The sequence below is a fragment of the Lissotriton vulgaris genome, chromosome 7 (genome assembly GCF_964263255.1).
Source record: "Lissotriton vulgaris chromosome 7, aLisVul1.2, whole genome shotgun sequence".
NCBI lineage: Eukaryota > Metazoa > Chordata > Amphibia > Caudata > Salamandridae > Lissotriton > Lissotriton vulgaris.
Genome location: NC_141695.1, coordinates 1,713,470,209 through 1,713,485,615, shown reverse-complemented (window position 1 = coordinate 1,713,485,615; position 15,407 = coordinate 1,713,470,209). Strand labels below are relative to the sequence as shown.

General features: G+C 42.0%; 1 protein-coding gene across 1 annotated transcript in view; it reads left to right on the top strand.

Moving 5' to 3' along the window:
- Positions 1-15,407, top strand: part of LOC147706375 (cadherin-like protein 26) — a 359,502-nt gene that overhangs the window by 285,081 nt on the left and 59,014 nt on the right. Inside the window, exons 13-14 of the mRNA XM_086932874.1 lie at positions 8,191-8,306; positions 12,393-12,455. Of these exons, the coding sequence (XP_086789000.1) occupies positions 8,191-8,306; positions 12,393-12,455 (179 nt within the window). The remainder of the gene's footprint in view (positions 1-8,190; positions 8,307-12,392; positions 12,456-15,407) is intronic.

Below are 15,407 nucleotides of genomic sequence, written 5' to 3'. Positions count from 1 at the left end.
GGGCAGACGTGGTCTTACGGCAGTTGGACCGCTAAACTCATAATAAGACCCTAAGGCTGCCTATAATGTCATAGATCAAATTCACTGATGTGTTTGTTTGCAGTTGTGGCATTTTCAAATTTGAAGTAGATATTTAAAAACAGAGCAATAATTCATGTGAGTGTTTTCACTCTTGTGAAGGTCACAAAAAATAAAGTCAAAGGGGCATTTTTGTTTTTAACAGTACACATTTGCACCCATCACTCCCAGCATTACAGAGCTTTGAACCTTATTTTTACTTCTAACACCAGTGAAATATTTAAAAGATTATAAAGATTGCTAGCTCTTTGTTCCAGCAGTTGTAACAAAAGTTCAGTTTATCAATATTCCTCCACTTTACATATATATAGACACATATTAGCATTTGCACTTGTTTTTAAAAGTCAGTGGTATCCTCTTTTTAAATTACAAAACCTTTGACTCCGAATTCAGATGAAAGACCAAGACAAAACAGTTTGAATTGCCTCTTAATTGCCCATTCTCACGCTGAAATGTCCCACACCAAAGGTCTTCTGGGTTGCTTCAGCACCCGATGCACCCCTCTTTCTAGCTTCACTGCCTCAGATCGCATTGCACATCACAGCAACATTACCTTCTGTTCTGTTCTTGGCATTGCCTTTGCCACCTTTGAGGCCAGGGGTTGCAAAAGCAGCACCAGGGGTCACAGGGTGCACGCCACGGGTCACAGCTGTGACCACTGGCGACCCCTAAATGGCATCCATGGCCAATAATAAATACCAGTATTTGTAAAGTGCGCAGCTACCTCAGGCAAGGTGTCCCAGCACTGGGGACCTTGGGGTAGATTAAGCGAGGTATTGCCCAGAGTCAAAAGGTGCAGGGCTAACCTGCCTCCGGCCCCAGGAATCGAACCGTGAGCCTCTGTGTTCAGGAGTCAGCTTCCCTGGCCGCTGCACCACACCTCTTACCTAATGGCGGGTACATGCCTTCTTCCCCAATATGCTTATGTTTGTCTTTCTTTTTCTACTTTTTTTAAATTTGAAACATTCTATTCTCAGTGGTTGGGATGTTCTAACAACATCATAACCTTCCTGCTTCAGGGGATACCAGTTGTTAAAGACCCTTTCCCTTGTTATAGGCCCGAACCACACTATAGACTTGTTTCTGGGCCTTTATCAACTACTATAGCCCTCAGGAATATGAGGCTACAGTAAGGGCCATATAGCCGTAGATGATATTCATAACAGGCCGGCCCGCTTTGCTAGCCGCGTGGCTCTAGTCATGCCCAGCGGCACACTATGAATAACCAACTCGGATCAAGTGACTGGTATTGTGGTTTTTGTGCAAACGCCTCATGTCTGCCTGACTTCACAGTTATTTACTTGTTCATGCATGCCCCACTTTTAAAAAGCTTAATGGATCTGTTCTGCGGTTTATAGTAGCCAGGGGCTGTGAAAACTCATCATGCTTAAAAGGGATAATCTCCGGTACTATAAACTATTTAAAATGTAACTCACACTCTTATTACTCGCGTGCACTCATGTCTTTTTACTCCTCCCATCAGGGCTCGCTTCCACAAGAATAATGCCGAAAGTTGGAGGAGATTCAATATTGTGGTTTTGCTTCACAACCCAAGAAATTAAAAAGTTTTTTTCAAAGAACGTATTTCTGACGGCACTTACTTTGTTTTCTTTGGAAATACCGCAAACGCCTCACGGCATCTGCAGAATTCCAAAATGTCTGCCACAGTGTTCTAGAAGGAATTCTGGAGTTTTGGACCAGGCGTTGCAGGAAGAGGAATCTGCGCAGTGCGGGAGCGGGGTTGGATTTGTAGGAGGCAGCTGTGCTGGTTGTGCATGACCTTCAGCTTGTTTAAATGAACGTGGGGGTATATCAACCTATTGTTTCAGTACAATCTTTAAGTGGTCCTAGGCTGTGTGCAGTTCTTAATTTGTAAAAGAATGAGTGCTGGGGCCCAACCTTTTGCTCAGAAGCCCCCGGTCGACGTTATTGGCCGAATACCACCGTTTCTAGTCTTCACTCCACCTAATGCCTCTTTCATCCATCTCCCTAATCTCCCTGCCCATTTATCTCACTCTTGCACGTTCTTCTTCATTCCCGCTTCACCCCTTTGTCCTGGTTTGTCTGTCCTTCATCCCCACCTTCTTTCCCCTTTGGTGCTTTTCTTGCTCTTGTTAAAGGTCTAATAAGGAAAGTAAGTGCTGGTCCCCAATGGTGAGTGCAGGTAGGACCCTCCTGCAATGATGGGATCAAATTAAGCACTAGCTATGCTGCCAAGGCATTAAATGTAAGAGAAATGTGGCACAACCCTCACAGGTAGCTCTGGACCGAAAGTAGACCGACCTGTTCACAAGTTCTGTGTCTGTGGGTTACACGATAAAGGACCTCTGGCATTCTTTGTTTCTCTGAATCTGGCAGCATAGTTGACATTTTTGGAAGAATTGACGTGGCTCCAGGACAAAGTCAGATATACTCAAAATGTTAGTTTGCGGAAATGTTTTTTCCTCTATACTTCTGGGCTTAAACCTTTTAGCGCCATGACGCTTTTAGGTGTGTGCTTTAAAAATACTTTTTAATGAATTAATTTAGGAATAAGAGCAGGTGTGTCCATCTATGCCAGGAGGAGAGGCAGGAGTTGAATGGAAACCTCCTCTTGTTAGGCAAAGGGGGTTTGTTTCTTCAGTCTCAGAAGATTCAGTGGACACAGAGGCCGATTGTATCCCTCACCCTAGTATGATGGTACATCTCTGCCTACCATGGGTAGGGCTAGCCTGCATTTGAAAGGAATTCATCGCTGCTACTTATGGTATCTTGATTATACAGCTCACTAGCCTGACTGCTGACCACAGCACCATCTCTTGGCGCAGTCAATGGAGGTGCATTTTTTTCTCAACCCCATAGACACTGATATGTTGTGCCTACTACGGTACATGACTGGTGATGGCTAGTCAGCTTTATCTTCTTGGCTCCAGTTTATCCAATGCCAAGGAAGTCGTATGTTACAAAGCTAAGTGTTATAGTTGAGGCACAGGCTTGTGGGAAGCATACTCAGAAAACTGCACCTTGCCACAAGAACCTGCTTGTTATTCTGACCCTTTGAAGTTCAAAAAGGAGCACTGGTGCTCATTTTAGCCCCTTGTGATTGTGCAGTACCTTCAGCTCCTGACAGTGGATTAAGATTGTGCAGGACTGCTAATTCCACCGAAGGACAGCGTGCTCCACTGCTTAAAATGCGCACAGCACGAGGCTGCTTCTCTTGATTGCCAGAGGTAAAACGATGCAGTGAACACTGTTGAGCTCTGCTTCATCTTCCCGTCTCTGAAGTGGTTTCAACTCAGAACCTTCTGGGTACCGCCTAATCCGAGATTGTGAGTTCTGAAGCACAGCATCGCTCAACTGTGTTTACTGGTGGTCTTCATGCCCCCAAGAGCCTTCACAGTGTTCTGAAATCCATCATTCGGGTGTCAGTGAGTAACCAGCTGATGTGCATCTACAGTAGAAAACTCTGGGTCATATTTACAAGCCCCTATCGGCACGAGAACATCACTTTTTAAGACGTTTCTGTGGCAATAGGGGCTTCATGCCAATGCCTAATGCCACCTTGTAAATAAGGCCCCCTTTCACGCTATGCTTAGCGTGAAAAAATAGGGCATTGGGTGATGCTGTGGGCGTTCCACGACAACTGTCATTGATTCTGACACTGACCCCTGTTTACAAGGGAGGCATAAATAGGAGGCAGCGCCAAAATTAAGACTAGAGAAAACCTGGTCTTACCCTGGTGCACCAAGGAGAAATGCTTTATTTCTCCTCGTTTTTGCTGTTTTCATGTGTGCTGCGTTGTGCAAAGGATTACCAGGGTCCTCCAGATGGTGGAGAAATTTTAGGATTCACTTGTGATCTTGGGTTTTGAGCAGCTGAGGGTTCTAACTGCAGGGCCACCAAGGCAGAACAGGGACGTTAGCATGGTGCCCTGGAAGGCTGGCATACTGATGACAACATGTAGACACACTACAAAACTACACCAGCATCCTGGAAAACACCTCATAGTCTGTCCAGGGCTGCCCAGGGCCCCCCGCCCTGGGCAGCACACCCAAACCGACAGACCACGCACGCAACCTGGGCTTCATCCTGGACTCCTCCCTCTCCATGACCAGACAAGTCAACGCCGTCTCCTCGTCCTGCTTCAATATTCTGCGCATGCTACGTAAGATCTTCCGGTGGATCCCCACCGAGACCAGGAAGACGGTCACCCAGGCCCTCGTCACCAGCCGACTGGACTACGGCAACGCCCTCTACGCCGGAACCACCGCCAAGCTCCAGAAGAGACTTCAGCGGATCCAGAACACTTCAGCAAGACTCATCCTCGACATCCCTCGACACAGCCGCATCTCCGGACACCTGAGAGACCTGCACTGGCTCCCGGTCAACAAGAGAATCACCTTCCGTCTCCTCACCCACGCACACAAAGCCCTACACAACCAAGGCCCAAGATACCTCAACGACCGCCTCAACTTCTACACTCCTACCCGCCAGCTTCGATCGACCAGCCACGCCTTCGCACCCGTCCCCCGCACCCGAAGAGCCACAGCAGGAGGAAGGTCCTTCTCCTACCTGGCCGCCAAGACTTGGAACTCCCTCCCGATCCACCTCTGCCTGACCCAAGACCGCCACGCCTTCAGGAAGCAGCTCAAGACCTGGCTGTTCGAGCAGTAGCGGACGCCCCTCCCCAAGCGCCTTGAGACCCTCCGGGTGAGTAGCGCGCTATATAAATGTTTTTGATTGATTGATTGATTGATTCTATTATGTCCATGTAAAGAGGTGGGAGCAGCAGTTCTCGGTCAGCTGCCCATGCTTCCTCTTCATAGAGATAAAGATCAGACAAGTATGTCTGTGGGAGCTGCCTCTCTACTCTGTTGGGGCCTGTACTCGAAATAGGGTATTTAAAATTAAATAAAACCTGAACTGTACTTTGGGGACCATGTTCATTACAAGCACATTTAAAATAACCAGACTCAATTCTCGATTCACCTCTGCCGGATTAAGTTTGGAAATATTAGATAGGGGCCCCCTACCCCAAAAGTATCTTCAATTCCAAAATATCTGCAGTTTAGTAAAATAAACCGAACCAGGCCTAATCTTGTGCCACTGAATTAAAAGGCTGGAAACAAATATATAAGCCAATAAACATAACGTTTGAGTTCTCCAGCTTGCAAATCGACACTCAGAGTATGTTTATGAATAGTTATTACGCATAACAATACACTAACATACATATTTTTTAATCATTCTGTTTTGTTTCACTTTCATTGATATTACATTGTTACAGACAGTTGTGAGCAATTACATTACTTCTTCCTCAGTATGATTTTATCTTAATAGCATTGAATATTAGAGCCATTGGCCTGTCTTCCAGATAACACAATGTGTAACAAAAGAATGTGGACTCATAATTAACTCTCACTAGACAAAAAAGCACAACAGGTCCAACTCGAGTTTTCTTGCAACTTGCCAAACCATATCCGGATCACAATGGAATCTTCGAGAGCTTCATCTGACACAAAGATGTAATTCCTTCATATGTTTCTGTATAGTCAATCGTGACAGAAAGGCTGTAGAGCAGAGTTTAGCGGATACAATACCCCGTCACAATCATGCCAGATGCCTCCTTGCCATATTACAAGTACATTATAACCTATTACACTAGTAATACTGCAGACATGACATCCTTCACGTATTGACAAAGTATCCCATCTGCCAAAGTCGAAATAAGGCTCTTAGGGCCATATGTATCAAGCAAAATTGCCATCGCAAATGCCGAAATTCACTGAATTTCAGCGTTTACGATTGCAATTTTTCTAAATGGTATGTATGTATGAAGACAAATCGGCGTGCAAAATAAGGAATCACAAATTTTGCGATTCCTTAAATGCAATGTAAGAAGCACTAAAAAAGTGCCATTTGGCATGAAGGAATCACAAATTACCACCAACTTCAACTTGGTGGTAATTTGCGATTTCTTTGAAAAGTTCACTTTTTTGCATTTTTCAAAGTGCAATGTGAAGCACATACATGCCCTTAGGGCATGTATATGCGGCAAATGTGCACCCATGCTATTTCAGGGGTGCAACAGGTTGTCCTTTTGACACCCTTGCACCCTTGAAATTGCATTCTCAATTTGCGATTCTCTAATTGCTAATCGCAAATTGAGAATGTCTTCCCATTCATTCCTATGAGCCTCTGGCCCATAGGAATGAATGGGAAGGTATTCCTTATTTGCGAATCGCAATTTGAGATTCGCAATTAAGGAATATGTAGGATTCACAAAATTTATCGCAAATCATACATACATAGCATTTTGCGATTCTCAAATAGTGATTCGCAAAAAATCGCTATTTGAGAATCGCAAAAGAGGATTTTGATACATATGACCCATAGTCATGCCACAACTGTATCCTGGCCCAGGCTAAAAGAGCTTTACTATTAGAGCAACACCTATTTTCTTACTTGACTAACTCACTCGAGCATTAATTTGGGATGCTCACTAACATTGTTGGTATCACTGGTTCCTACTTCTGTCTATCAGCCTACACAAACTTTTCTATAGTCCACCACAATAAAAGATGAAAGACTAACTAAAGCATCTTTCACTATCGGTATAAGTGGGTCTTGAGATTCGTGTATTATTTTGTGATGCTGCGTTAGGGGTCTTTTTATCGCATGTGATTTACTTGAAAAAGATCTTGTATGTTAGTGGCGACCAGAGAGGTCTCATCCCACAGGCCTACTGTTGAGTTCCAGATGCAGTTCTCCACGCTATCTGGTTTCAGTTTACAAAAGAAAACCAAAAGGAAGGACAAAAGCTAACACTACATTTGCACAGTATGCTACTTTTAAGGACTCATCTAACCAATCACTGTATTGAATATTGAAGACTTGTAAGCCATACATACTAACAGCGGCTGAACAAGCTTCCATATTAAACTTGGCTAGCCAACATAGTTTCCTGTCCATCATGATCCTTAAATAATGGCACTGTGTCTGACAGACTCCATCCTACTACCAATGAGGCACAACATGTAACTTCCATTGGGGCTACAAAAAGACTGTTTCTCAATGTGGCCAAACTGCCTAACTTTTTATTCTGGCTTACATTTTAAACTAATCTTAATACAAACATTCTATAGCTAAATCAATTCTTCAGGAGATATGATTCACGAGAAGGATTCCTGTATTGTTTCTGCAACTTCAAATGAATATATCAAGGAAGCAGCAGAAATGTATTTTCCAATACAATATGAAAATCTACCTAATGAATATACTGCTATCTGAAAAACACTTGCATAAGCAAAAGACTAACAGGACATGCATCAGAATCTGCCCCTTTGCGACCGGTATTTTTGCATTTGGGATGCATCATCCCAAATGCAAAAATCGCAATTTAAGGAATCTCTAAATTGCGATTCTTTAAATTGCGATTGCATTTAAGGAATCCCAAATTGAGATTCCTTAAATGCAATGCATGAAAGTAAAAAAAATTAGCAATTTCGCTAATAGGAGTAGCAAATTACCATGAAGTTGAACTTCATGGTAATTTTCTAAAACTTTGAAAAATGCACTTTTGTGCATTTTTCAAAGTTTCATGTTGCGCACACACTTGCCATTAGGGCATGTGTGTGTGTAACATATGTGCACAGATCAATTTCAGGGGTGCAACAGGGTGTCATTTTGACAACCTTGTACCCTTGAAATTGCATGAGCAATTTGCGAGTACCTATTGATACTCGCAAATTGCTCATGCAATCTCCAATTCATTCATGATTGGGACAGCATTCCTTAATTCCGACTAGCAATTTGCATGTAGCAATTAAGGAATGTGTAGGAATCGCAATTTTTATAGCGATTCCTACATGCATAGGCTTTTGCAATTCCTAAATAGCAATTCCTTAAAAATCGCTATTTAGGAATCGCAATTCCTTCTGTTGATGCATGTGGCAGTTAGGAACTTAAGTTCCACCTCAGAGGAAATCATTCTTACACTCATTGACATATCTGTAATTGAGAGTCAGAGGAGTTAGGCAATGATGTGTTGCATTTTTGCTGATTAGGACTACTTATTTTAGAGCTGTGGATCCTCAAAGGAGCGCATGTTAACAGATGTTCTTTGCGTTTCAGTGGGCTGCTTGCTGCTGTGTAAGATAGAAACAGCGAAGGTCATGGTGCCATTCGACCAGGAGCCCCTGAACACCATGGTGGTCTACAATGAAGAAGGTGGCAACAAGGATTGTGAGGTACACCTGTCACCCGTAGAGGAGGGTAGGGTGATGGTTGAATAGCTGTCAACAGTGCACATGGAAAAAACCTTGACTTGGCCCTACTGAGATCATACTCTTCAAATAATGCTTGACTAAACAGAATAAGGGTTTGAGCCATTAGTTAATGATTCTCCATATGGTTCGCACAATTGCAATGATGTTTCTATAGAGCAGCAACACCATCTAGTGTTTTACCAACATTTTGGCCTTTGTAATTGAGTGTATTCCGGTGATCTGCTTTCCTTGCTTTGTTAGTCTACCTAATTTGTTTTTCTTTGCATTGGCCCGCAGTCTATTGGGTTTGCCAACGCTTGTTGTTTAGTTTTTTCTACATGTTTATTACAAAAACATTTTAAAACTTGGCTGCTCATGTACTCTCATGCATGGTCATGCACCAGTGAATGTCTTTGAATTTTTCTGTATTAACATTTTATAGAAAATTACAGCGGTGGCTGTCCAGGTGTGCGATTGGGCATGCATGAGAGGCCGTCTTCGAATAGTTATATATATTTTATTGTGAATAGTTAATTAAACCATTACAAATTTGTGTTAAAATCATCAGATTATCAAAAACTGTTCCGATTTTATAAGTAGATATTTATTCTTACTGCACAAACACTTTAACTTAGACCATTGACTTCCACATCAGCATTAGTCAGCTACCAATTGTATGTAAGTCAACTGTATAGCAGTTCATACTCGGTTTAACCATCCTCAATTTTGTAGCAAAAATACAAATGTAAACTGGTTATTTCAGATCCTCTGTTTCATGGCTGAAATCATGAGCTAAAGTGCAATATAAACTATATTCAAGATGGCACTATATATTAATGGTCGTCATATTTCATTGCTGTGGTCTTGAGCAAAAATATAAATATTCAGACGTCCTCAATTACATTGCTAAAATCGCGTGCAAAATGCAATTTTAAACGGGGTATTACAGAGCCTCAATTTCCTGGCCACGATCATGTGCAATATGAACTGTAGACAGGTTGGATGCAAGATGTTAATAATCCTCAATTTCATGGCTAAAATCATGTGCAAAAAATACAAGTGTACGTGTCACTGTAATAATGATGGTATCTAAAATCGGCTTAGCACTAATGGCGCTTAGACATATAGTATGATGTATGGCATGATTATTAGTGTCTGAGTAATGTACACATCACTATATCTAAGAACCTTAAAACGTGTGGTATAGTATGTTACATGGTATTAAGGTCAGGTAAACGCTGTGGGTCTATACTGGTCCTTTGGTAGCCACCTCTAGGATACCAATGCGCAAAGTATGCAGATGAGATGGGTAGATCATGTGTGCTTTGATTTTTGTAGTAGTGTGCTGACTTTTTGCAAACATCTGGCAGTCCTGCATGAAGTCTGTAGCGAGTGGCTATTTAGTAATAACATTATAGATTGTCAACATGATCTAACTTGAAGAGAGCAAAGTACACAAAGTAAATAATACCGCCTCAAATTGTTCACAGGTGGGCTATCTTCGAATAGGATTGAAGCCCATACAAAGACACCTGTGCAGGGGCATGCACATTGGCCATTTTTGAATTGGAGTGAAAGTCATTAAAACGCACTACACTTGCAGTGCCTTTGTAGGATGCAGTACACTATAAATGGCCGGAAGAACCTTGTAAAAGTTCAGGAAGAATAGAATACAATTTAAAAAACTAAGCACATTCCTGTGCATTTGAAGGGACTGTTTTATTAATAGAAGTGTACTTTGTAGACAAGCAGAATGACATCACTCACTGTGAAGGGAGCCAGTGGGTTGACTCATTGCTCCATGTTGCATGCTGTAATGATGGAAAAGAAACTTGACTGACACAAGAACAAATGAATTAATGATGTTGGCTGACAGAAAACCCCTTATATGTATGCATTGTTTGTATAACTTTACAAATAATGCATATATCTGAAAAGGCTGGACCTAAAATATATTAGTTACCCAGATAGGACACAGTAGGTATATAGATGAGCTGTGGATGTAGAAATGAGCTGCTTTAAGTTCATATAACACTTTGCATGGTTTAATCCAAAGCCCCAGCTTAAGGAGAAGAGGAATCAAATCAAATATGAAGGGGGGATATTGGCCCAGCAGGATGAAACTGCTGGGTAGAAGCTAAGCAGATTTCACACCATTCAAAAGAAAAAAGGATGTAGGGAGGTGGTAAACAAGTAGGGTGCAAGAGAGAATCATCATGAAGACACCTACTGTGCAGCTCGACCCTGTTATATTGTCAATTCAGGAAGTCCTGGGAAAGGAGAGGATGCAGCCACCTAGTATATTCTATTGCATTTGCTCATTGCCCTGAAACACTAGGGTAGGCCTTGAGCAATAGAGGGCAAATACAGTTCCTGCAGCTTGATGTCCCTTCGATGCCCGGCTGACAGCCGGCTGCAGGGAAGGAACCACCAAAATGAAAACTATACCTTGACGGAGATGGACATTTGCTGTTTAGAAGTTCTTTTGCCCAACTTTGCAACATGGAGTTTCACTTCACCTACCCTTTAATGTCTTACCTTCAGTTAGGGGGGTGCTAGAAAAGTGAGAATTCATCAAGTCAAAAAGGAAGAGAGTAAAGTGGGTACTTTGTAACACAGCAAACACAAGGAGATGATAGACAGAGCACTGAAACCTTTCAGACATTCACGCCCAGTACAGATCTGGTTTGAATCCATCATCATTCTTTAGCTCCATTCGCCACTCCAGTTCAGACCCAACCATATGCAAATCACTCTTGACCCTGAGCTTCATGGGAACAGTCCAGCCCGAACTGCCAAGCCAGGTCTTAACTGGACCGGAAATAAGCATCCTTAGACCGGGTTTGGGGTAACACCCCTCATCAGCCAGGCTATCTTGAATCCAGTGGCAAAGTGAGTCATGTCTGGGCATACCCTGCAAACTTACAAAATAGAGACAGGATATAAGTCATGTTTGTGATGGAGTTTCGCGAAACTCTATATCAGGCCCATAGTCGTCAAAACTTTTTTCTGAAAAGTAAATGACTGAACACGGTTGATGTTTAATCAGTTTTATTAACACATACTCTCCCTTGATTGGTGTACTATCACCTCACATATATTGGTTGTCGCTCACTCATGCTACCTGTAGGATTTTTATGTTTTTATTTATGTTGGTCAATTCACTGTTACTTGATCAGTGACAAATGCTAATGAAGCTATAAAATAAGTGGTCTCAGATCTTACTATTAAAACCAGTATGAACAAACAATGGTGAGTTAGAGAAATATATCAGTAGCAATTAACCATACACTGATTGTCCAAGCTTCCTTATTGCACATCAGTGCTTGCCCCTTGCATACATCAATGGTAATTAAAAAAGAAAAAGACAGGATCTCCATCCTCAGCCTATTCTCTCATAACTTGCAGAAGTAGCATCAGCATAAATTCCCCGCTCTGGTGTTCGTATGCTGACCCACTAGAGCAGGGGTCTTCAAACTGGGGGTCGAACCCTTCTTGGGGTGCCTCAAGAGATCTCAGGGGGCACCAGACTCTCGCCAAAAGAAGCATTATGCTCATAAAAAATGCTTTCTTTAAGCAGAGACAATTGAGCGCAGTACGATGCTCTGTAATGGGCCATCACTAACATCTTTTGTCATTTATATCCTAGCTGGGAGTATGTTTCAAAAGGGAAGGAACTCCAAATAGTCTTCAAAACCCCCACCACCATTTCTAATAATCACACTGTGGATACTTTTACACGTTAGTAAGGCCTGCCTGACCAAAATAGTATGTTTATCAATCATGTATTTAATTGCATTTTTCAGACTGTAACAGAACATACCTGCAATGTTTAAATAAGTCAAGACATATTTAAACATTGCCAATTTAATAGACTAATAAAAAAAAAGTCTAAGGGGTACCAGGTGATTTTTTGTTTCCACTGGCGGGCGCAGCATTACAACATTTTAAGACCACTGCACTTGAGGGTGGTCGTAAACGCAGGCAAGCTTTTATGTCTTTACAATGTATTCTTTGTTGTAGTACATATTTCTTCAATATGTCAATTACTTTGTCATTACATTTCAGGTTTACGCAGCAAAAGAAGAAGTGGACGGGAACTTTCACCGAGCCAGTACTCGGCGATTTGTGGTAAGCTGCAAGAGCTAATACCACAAACTCAAGTTTTAAAGAATTACATTTCTACTTTAACCTTTCAATGGCTAGTTGCAATGTACTTCCACAAACAGTGGTTTATACCTTACCTGTTCTTACATCCGCCATGGGTTTACGCCTACTGGTATAAGAAGTATGCTTGAACATTTGTGGAATTATGTTTTCATGTTGCTAATGCCCATTTGTTGTGGTAGTGTATTGTCTCCTTAATTGTATATGTGTATTGTTTTGTTGCCCACATGAATACATTTCCAGTTCAATTTAAAGCTATAATGATTGTGGTCTACATAGTTGGGAGCCTATACCTCAATTGCCTGGAATCCAAAGTTCCTGGAATGCTAAAGCCTTGTGTTATGTCTCCTCTGCATCACTAGGTTTGTTTGAGTTACTAGGTAGCTGGGTTCTCACTACAGCCCCGCTTCTTCTTTCCTTGCTGCTATTAAACCTTGTACAACATGACCACACACTCCTTTTTACATGGTATCCAAAGTACACTCTCTAGGTTTATAGCCCTTGACTGTGTAATTATTTGCAGTAGCTCCATTGACAATAACATCTCCCTCCAATTACATTGCAGCACTTGTGCTTGGTAACCACAACCCCCAAGCACACTTGTGTGCAGTGGTGGCTGATGATGTGCCTAGGGTTTGTTTTCCTAACAAGTCCACCGCGGGCTTGCTCCAGGCATGCTACATCTTGACTAGTAGAAAGCCAATAGCATGCTGTTGTTCCATGGCATCTTCTATGGAGGACATGTGATGTTAACTCAATGCTTAGGAGATGTAAGCAAATCAGCAGTATTGCTGCCCTAGAGCAGGGGGTAATGAGAAGGACAAGGAAGCACCAGGCTGATGTTTACATTGAAGTTCATGAGCGGGAGCCGTGGAATTGTCCAACACAGCTGCGAAAATCAAGCAGTTTAAGAAGGGAGTTACCATAGTACAGAAGATCAAGTTGACCCAGTGTAGCATCATGCAATTTTCTTCAAAACCACATCAGTCGAGCCAGATCTTAAATGAGATCTACCTGGGAATCCGGAAGACAGGCAGGATCCTGTGGTCTTTGGACATGAAGGAGAGGCGGGACAGTACTACGGATTCAATGGTGAAGGGAATATGAACTGAACTTTGTTCAACTGCTGAAGCAGAGGACTCACCCAGATGTTTTGTCAGAGCAAAAGCTTTCTGGAAACACAAAAGATTGCAACAGTAAAGACTTCAAATAAACTGTTGTCATTTGCCTTGTACTGCTCTAAAGGATAAAAAGGCCATCCATAGAATAGTGTTGCATGAGTGTATGTTTGTGATGTTTGTACAGTGCAAACCTCATCAATAGGCAGCAGAGCATTGTACATGGTCAAAGACCAAGATAGAGTCCATCAGAGATGGAAAGGGTAGCTGGGGAGAATGGACAAGGTAGTCAATCGACCGGTGATAAGATTGGAGTATGTGAAAGAGAATGAGAGACAATAGGGTGGCAAGGAGCTTTTTCAAAAACTCACTTAGGTTTAGTAGTACAGTTTCTGGCTATAATGGTGATGCTGATGAAGAGGAGATGCACAGACACCATATAAGCATAGTAGTTATGCTGTAAGGCATACAGAAATTGCAGGAGTCCCCAAGCATTAAGCTCAGTGGCTGTGAGAAGGGCACAATGGGAAATGCTGCAACAAAATGACGCCAAAGAAGTGCACGGTAAGGGGATTTCACCTTTGTATGCAATAGAGTCCTTGGTCTTCATTTGACGAGTACACGCTTTGGAACACAAAATTGTATCCTCTTGATGCTGCATCTCCGCAACACGCAGATTTACTAGCAGACGAAGGGTTAACCCAAAACCCACCTTGTAATGACTAATGCAAATACAAGTGAATTGTTTGAACAATATAATTTTAGCCTAGTAAATACAAGTTAAGACTGCAGCCAAATCACTGAAGCATATCTGGAGTTCAAGTGCAGAATGGCTTTGATGGACATGTGGGTGGCTAGTTTAACATCAGTTTATGGTGAACCACAGCTGTTGAGTCAGATTGAACCATTGTGACTGGGGGATAGCAATGGTAAGCTACCTAGAGGGCAGGAGATTGGCATGAATTGGCTGCTTCAAATTCTAAAGTGGCTTCCAGAATTTCTAAGCCTTGTGTGGAGATGACTCTTACAAAATACACTAAGCATCGTTTGTTTCATGTACGTGGGTTTACTGGCCACAGCATGAACAGTTTGCAGTGTCCAAGGGATTCTAGGAGGACTATCACTACCTGGTCCTTCAACCTGTGTTCCACATTCTGTAGTCTATTGCACATAATATTTAACAAGGAATGATGTGTACATCACCACACTTTGTCTAATCATCATTTGCAAGCTCCAGGGTAATCCACCTTGTGATGGAATAATAGCTATAATGTGATCATATGTTAATAAACTATCCCCCAACCACCTCCTACCAACTGCTTCCCTATCTTCAACTCCAACCAACACATAGCAGAGGAACATTTAACAACAAAAAGTTATTTTGTGAAATGATAACAAATTCATCTTGCTTTTTATTGGAAAAATGGAAAGTCTCGATAATAAAATTCAGAGTTAGGGTGACCACCTCCCTCCAGGTCATTACAGACAAAGACCCTGATTTACAAAGGTAAACTGAGACGAAAGTCTAACTTTCTGACTTTGGGTATTCACAAAGGGCATTTACCAGTAGCACAGTTAGACATTTGTCTCAGTTTCACTTAAGTTTTGTTCTTAAGATTAACTGAGACTAGACTTTTGGTCTTAGTTAAACTTAAGACCAAATGTTAAGTTAAACTGAGACAAAATTCTAACTTTACTACTCGTAAATGCTCTTTGTGAGTACCAAAAGTCGTGAAGGTAGACGTTGTTCTCAGTTGAGCCTTATGTATTCAATCATAGCCCTTTGTGTGATAGCCTG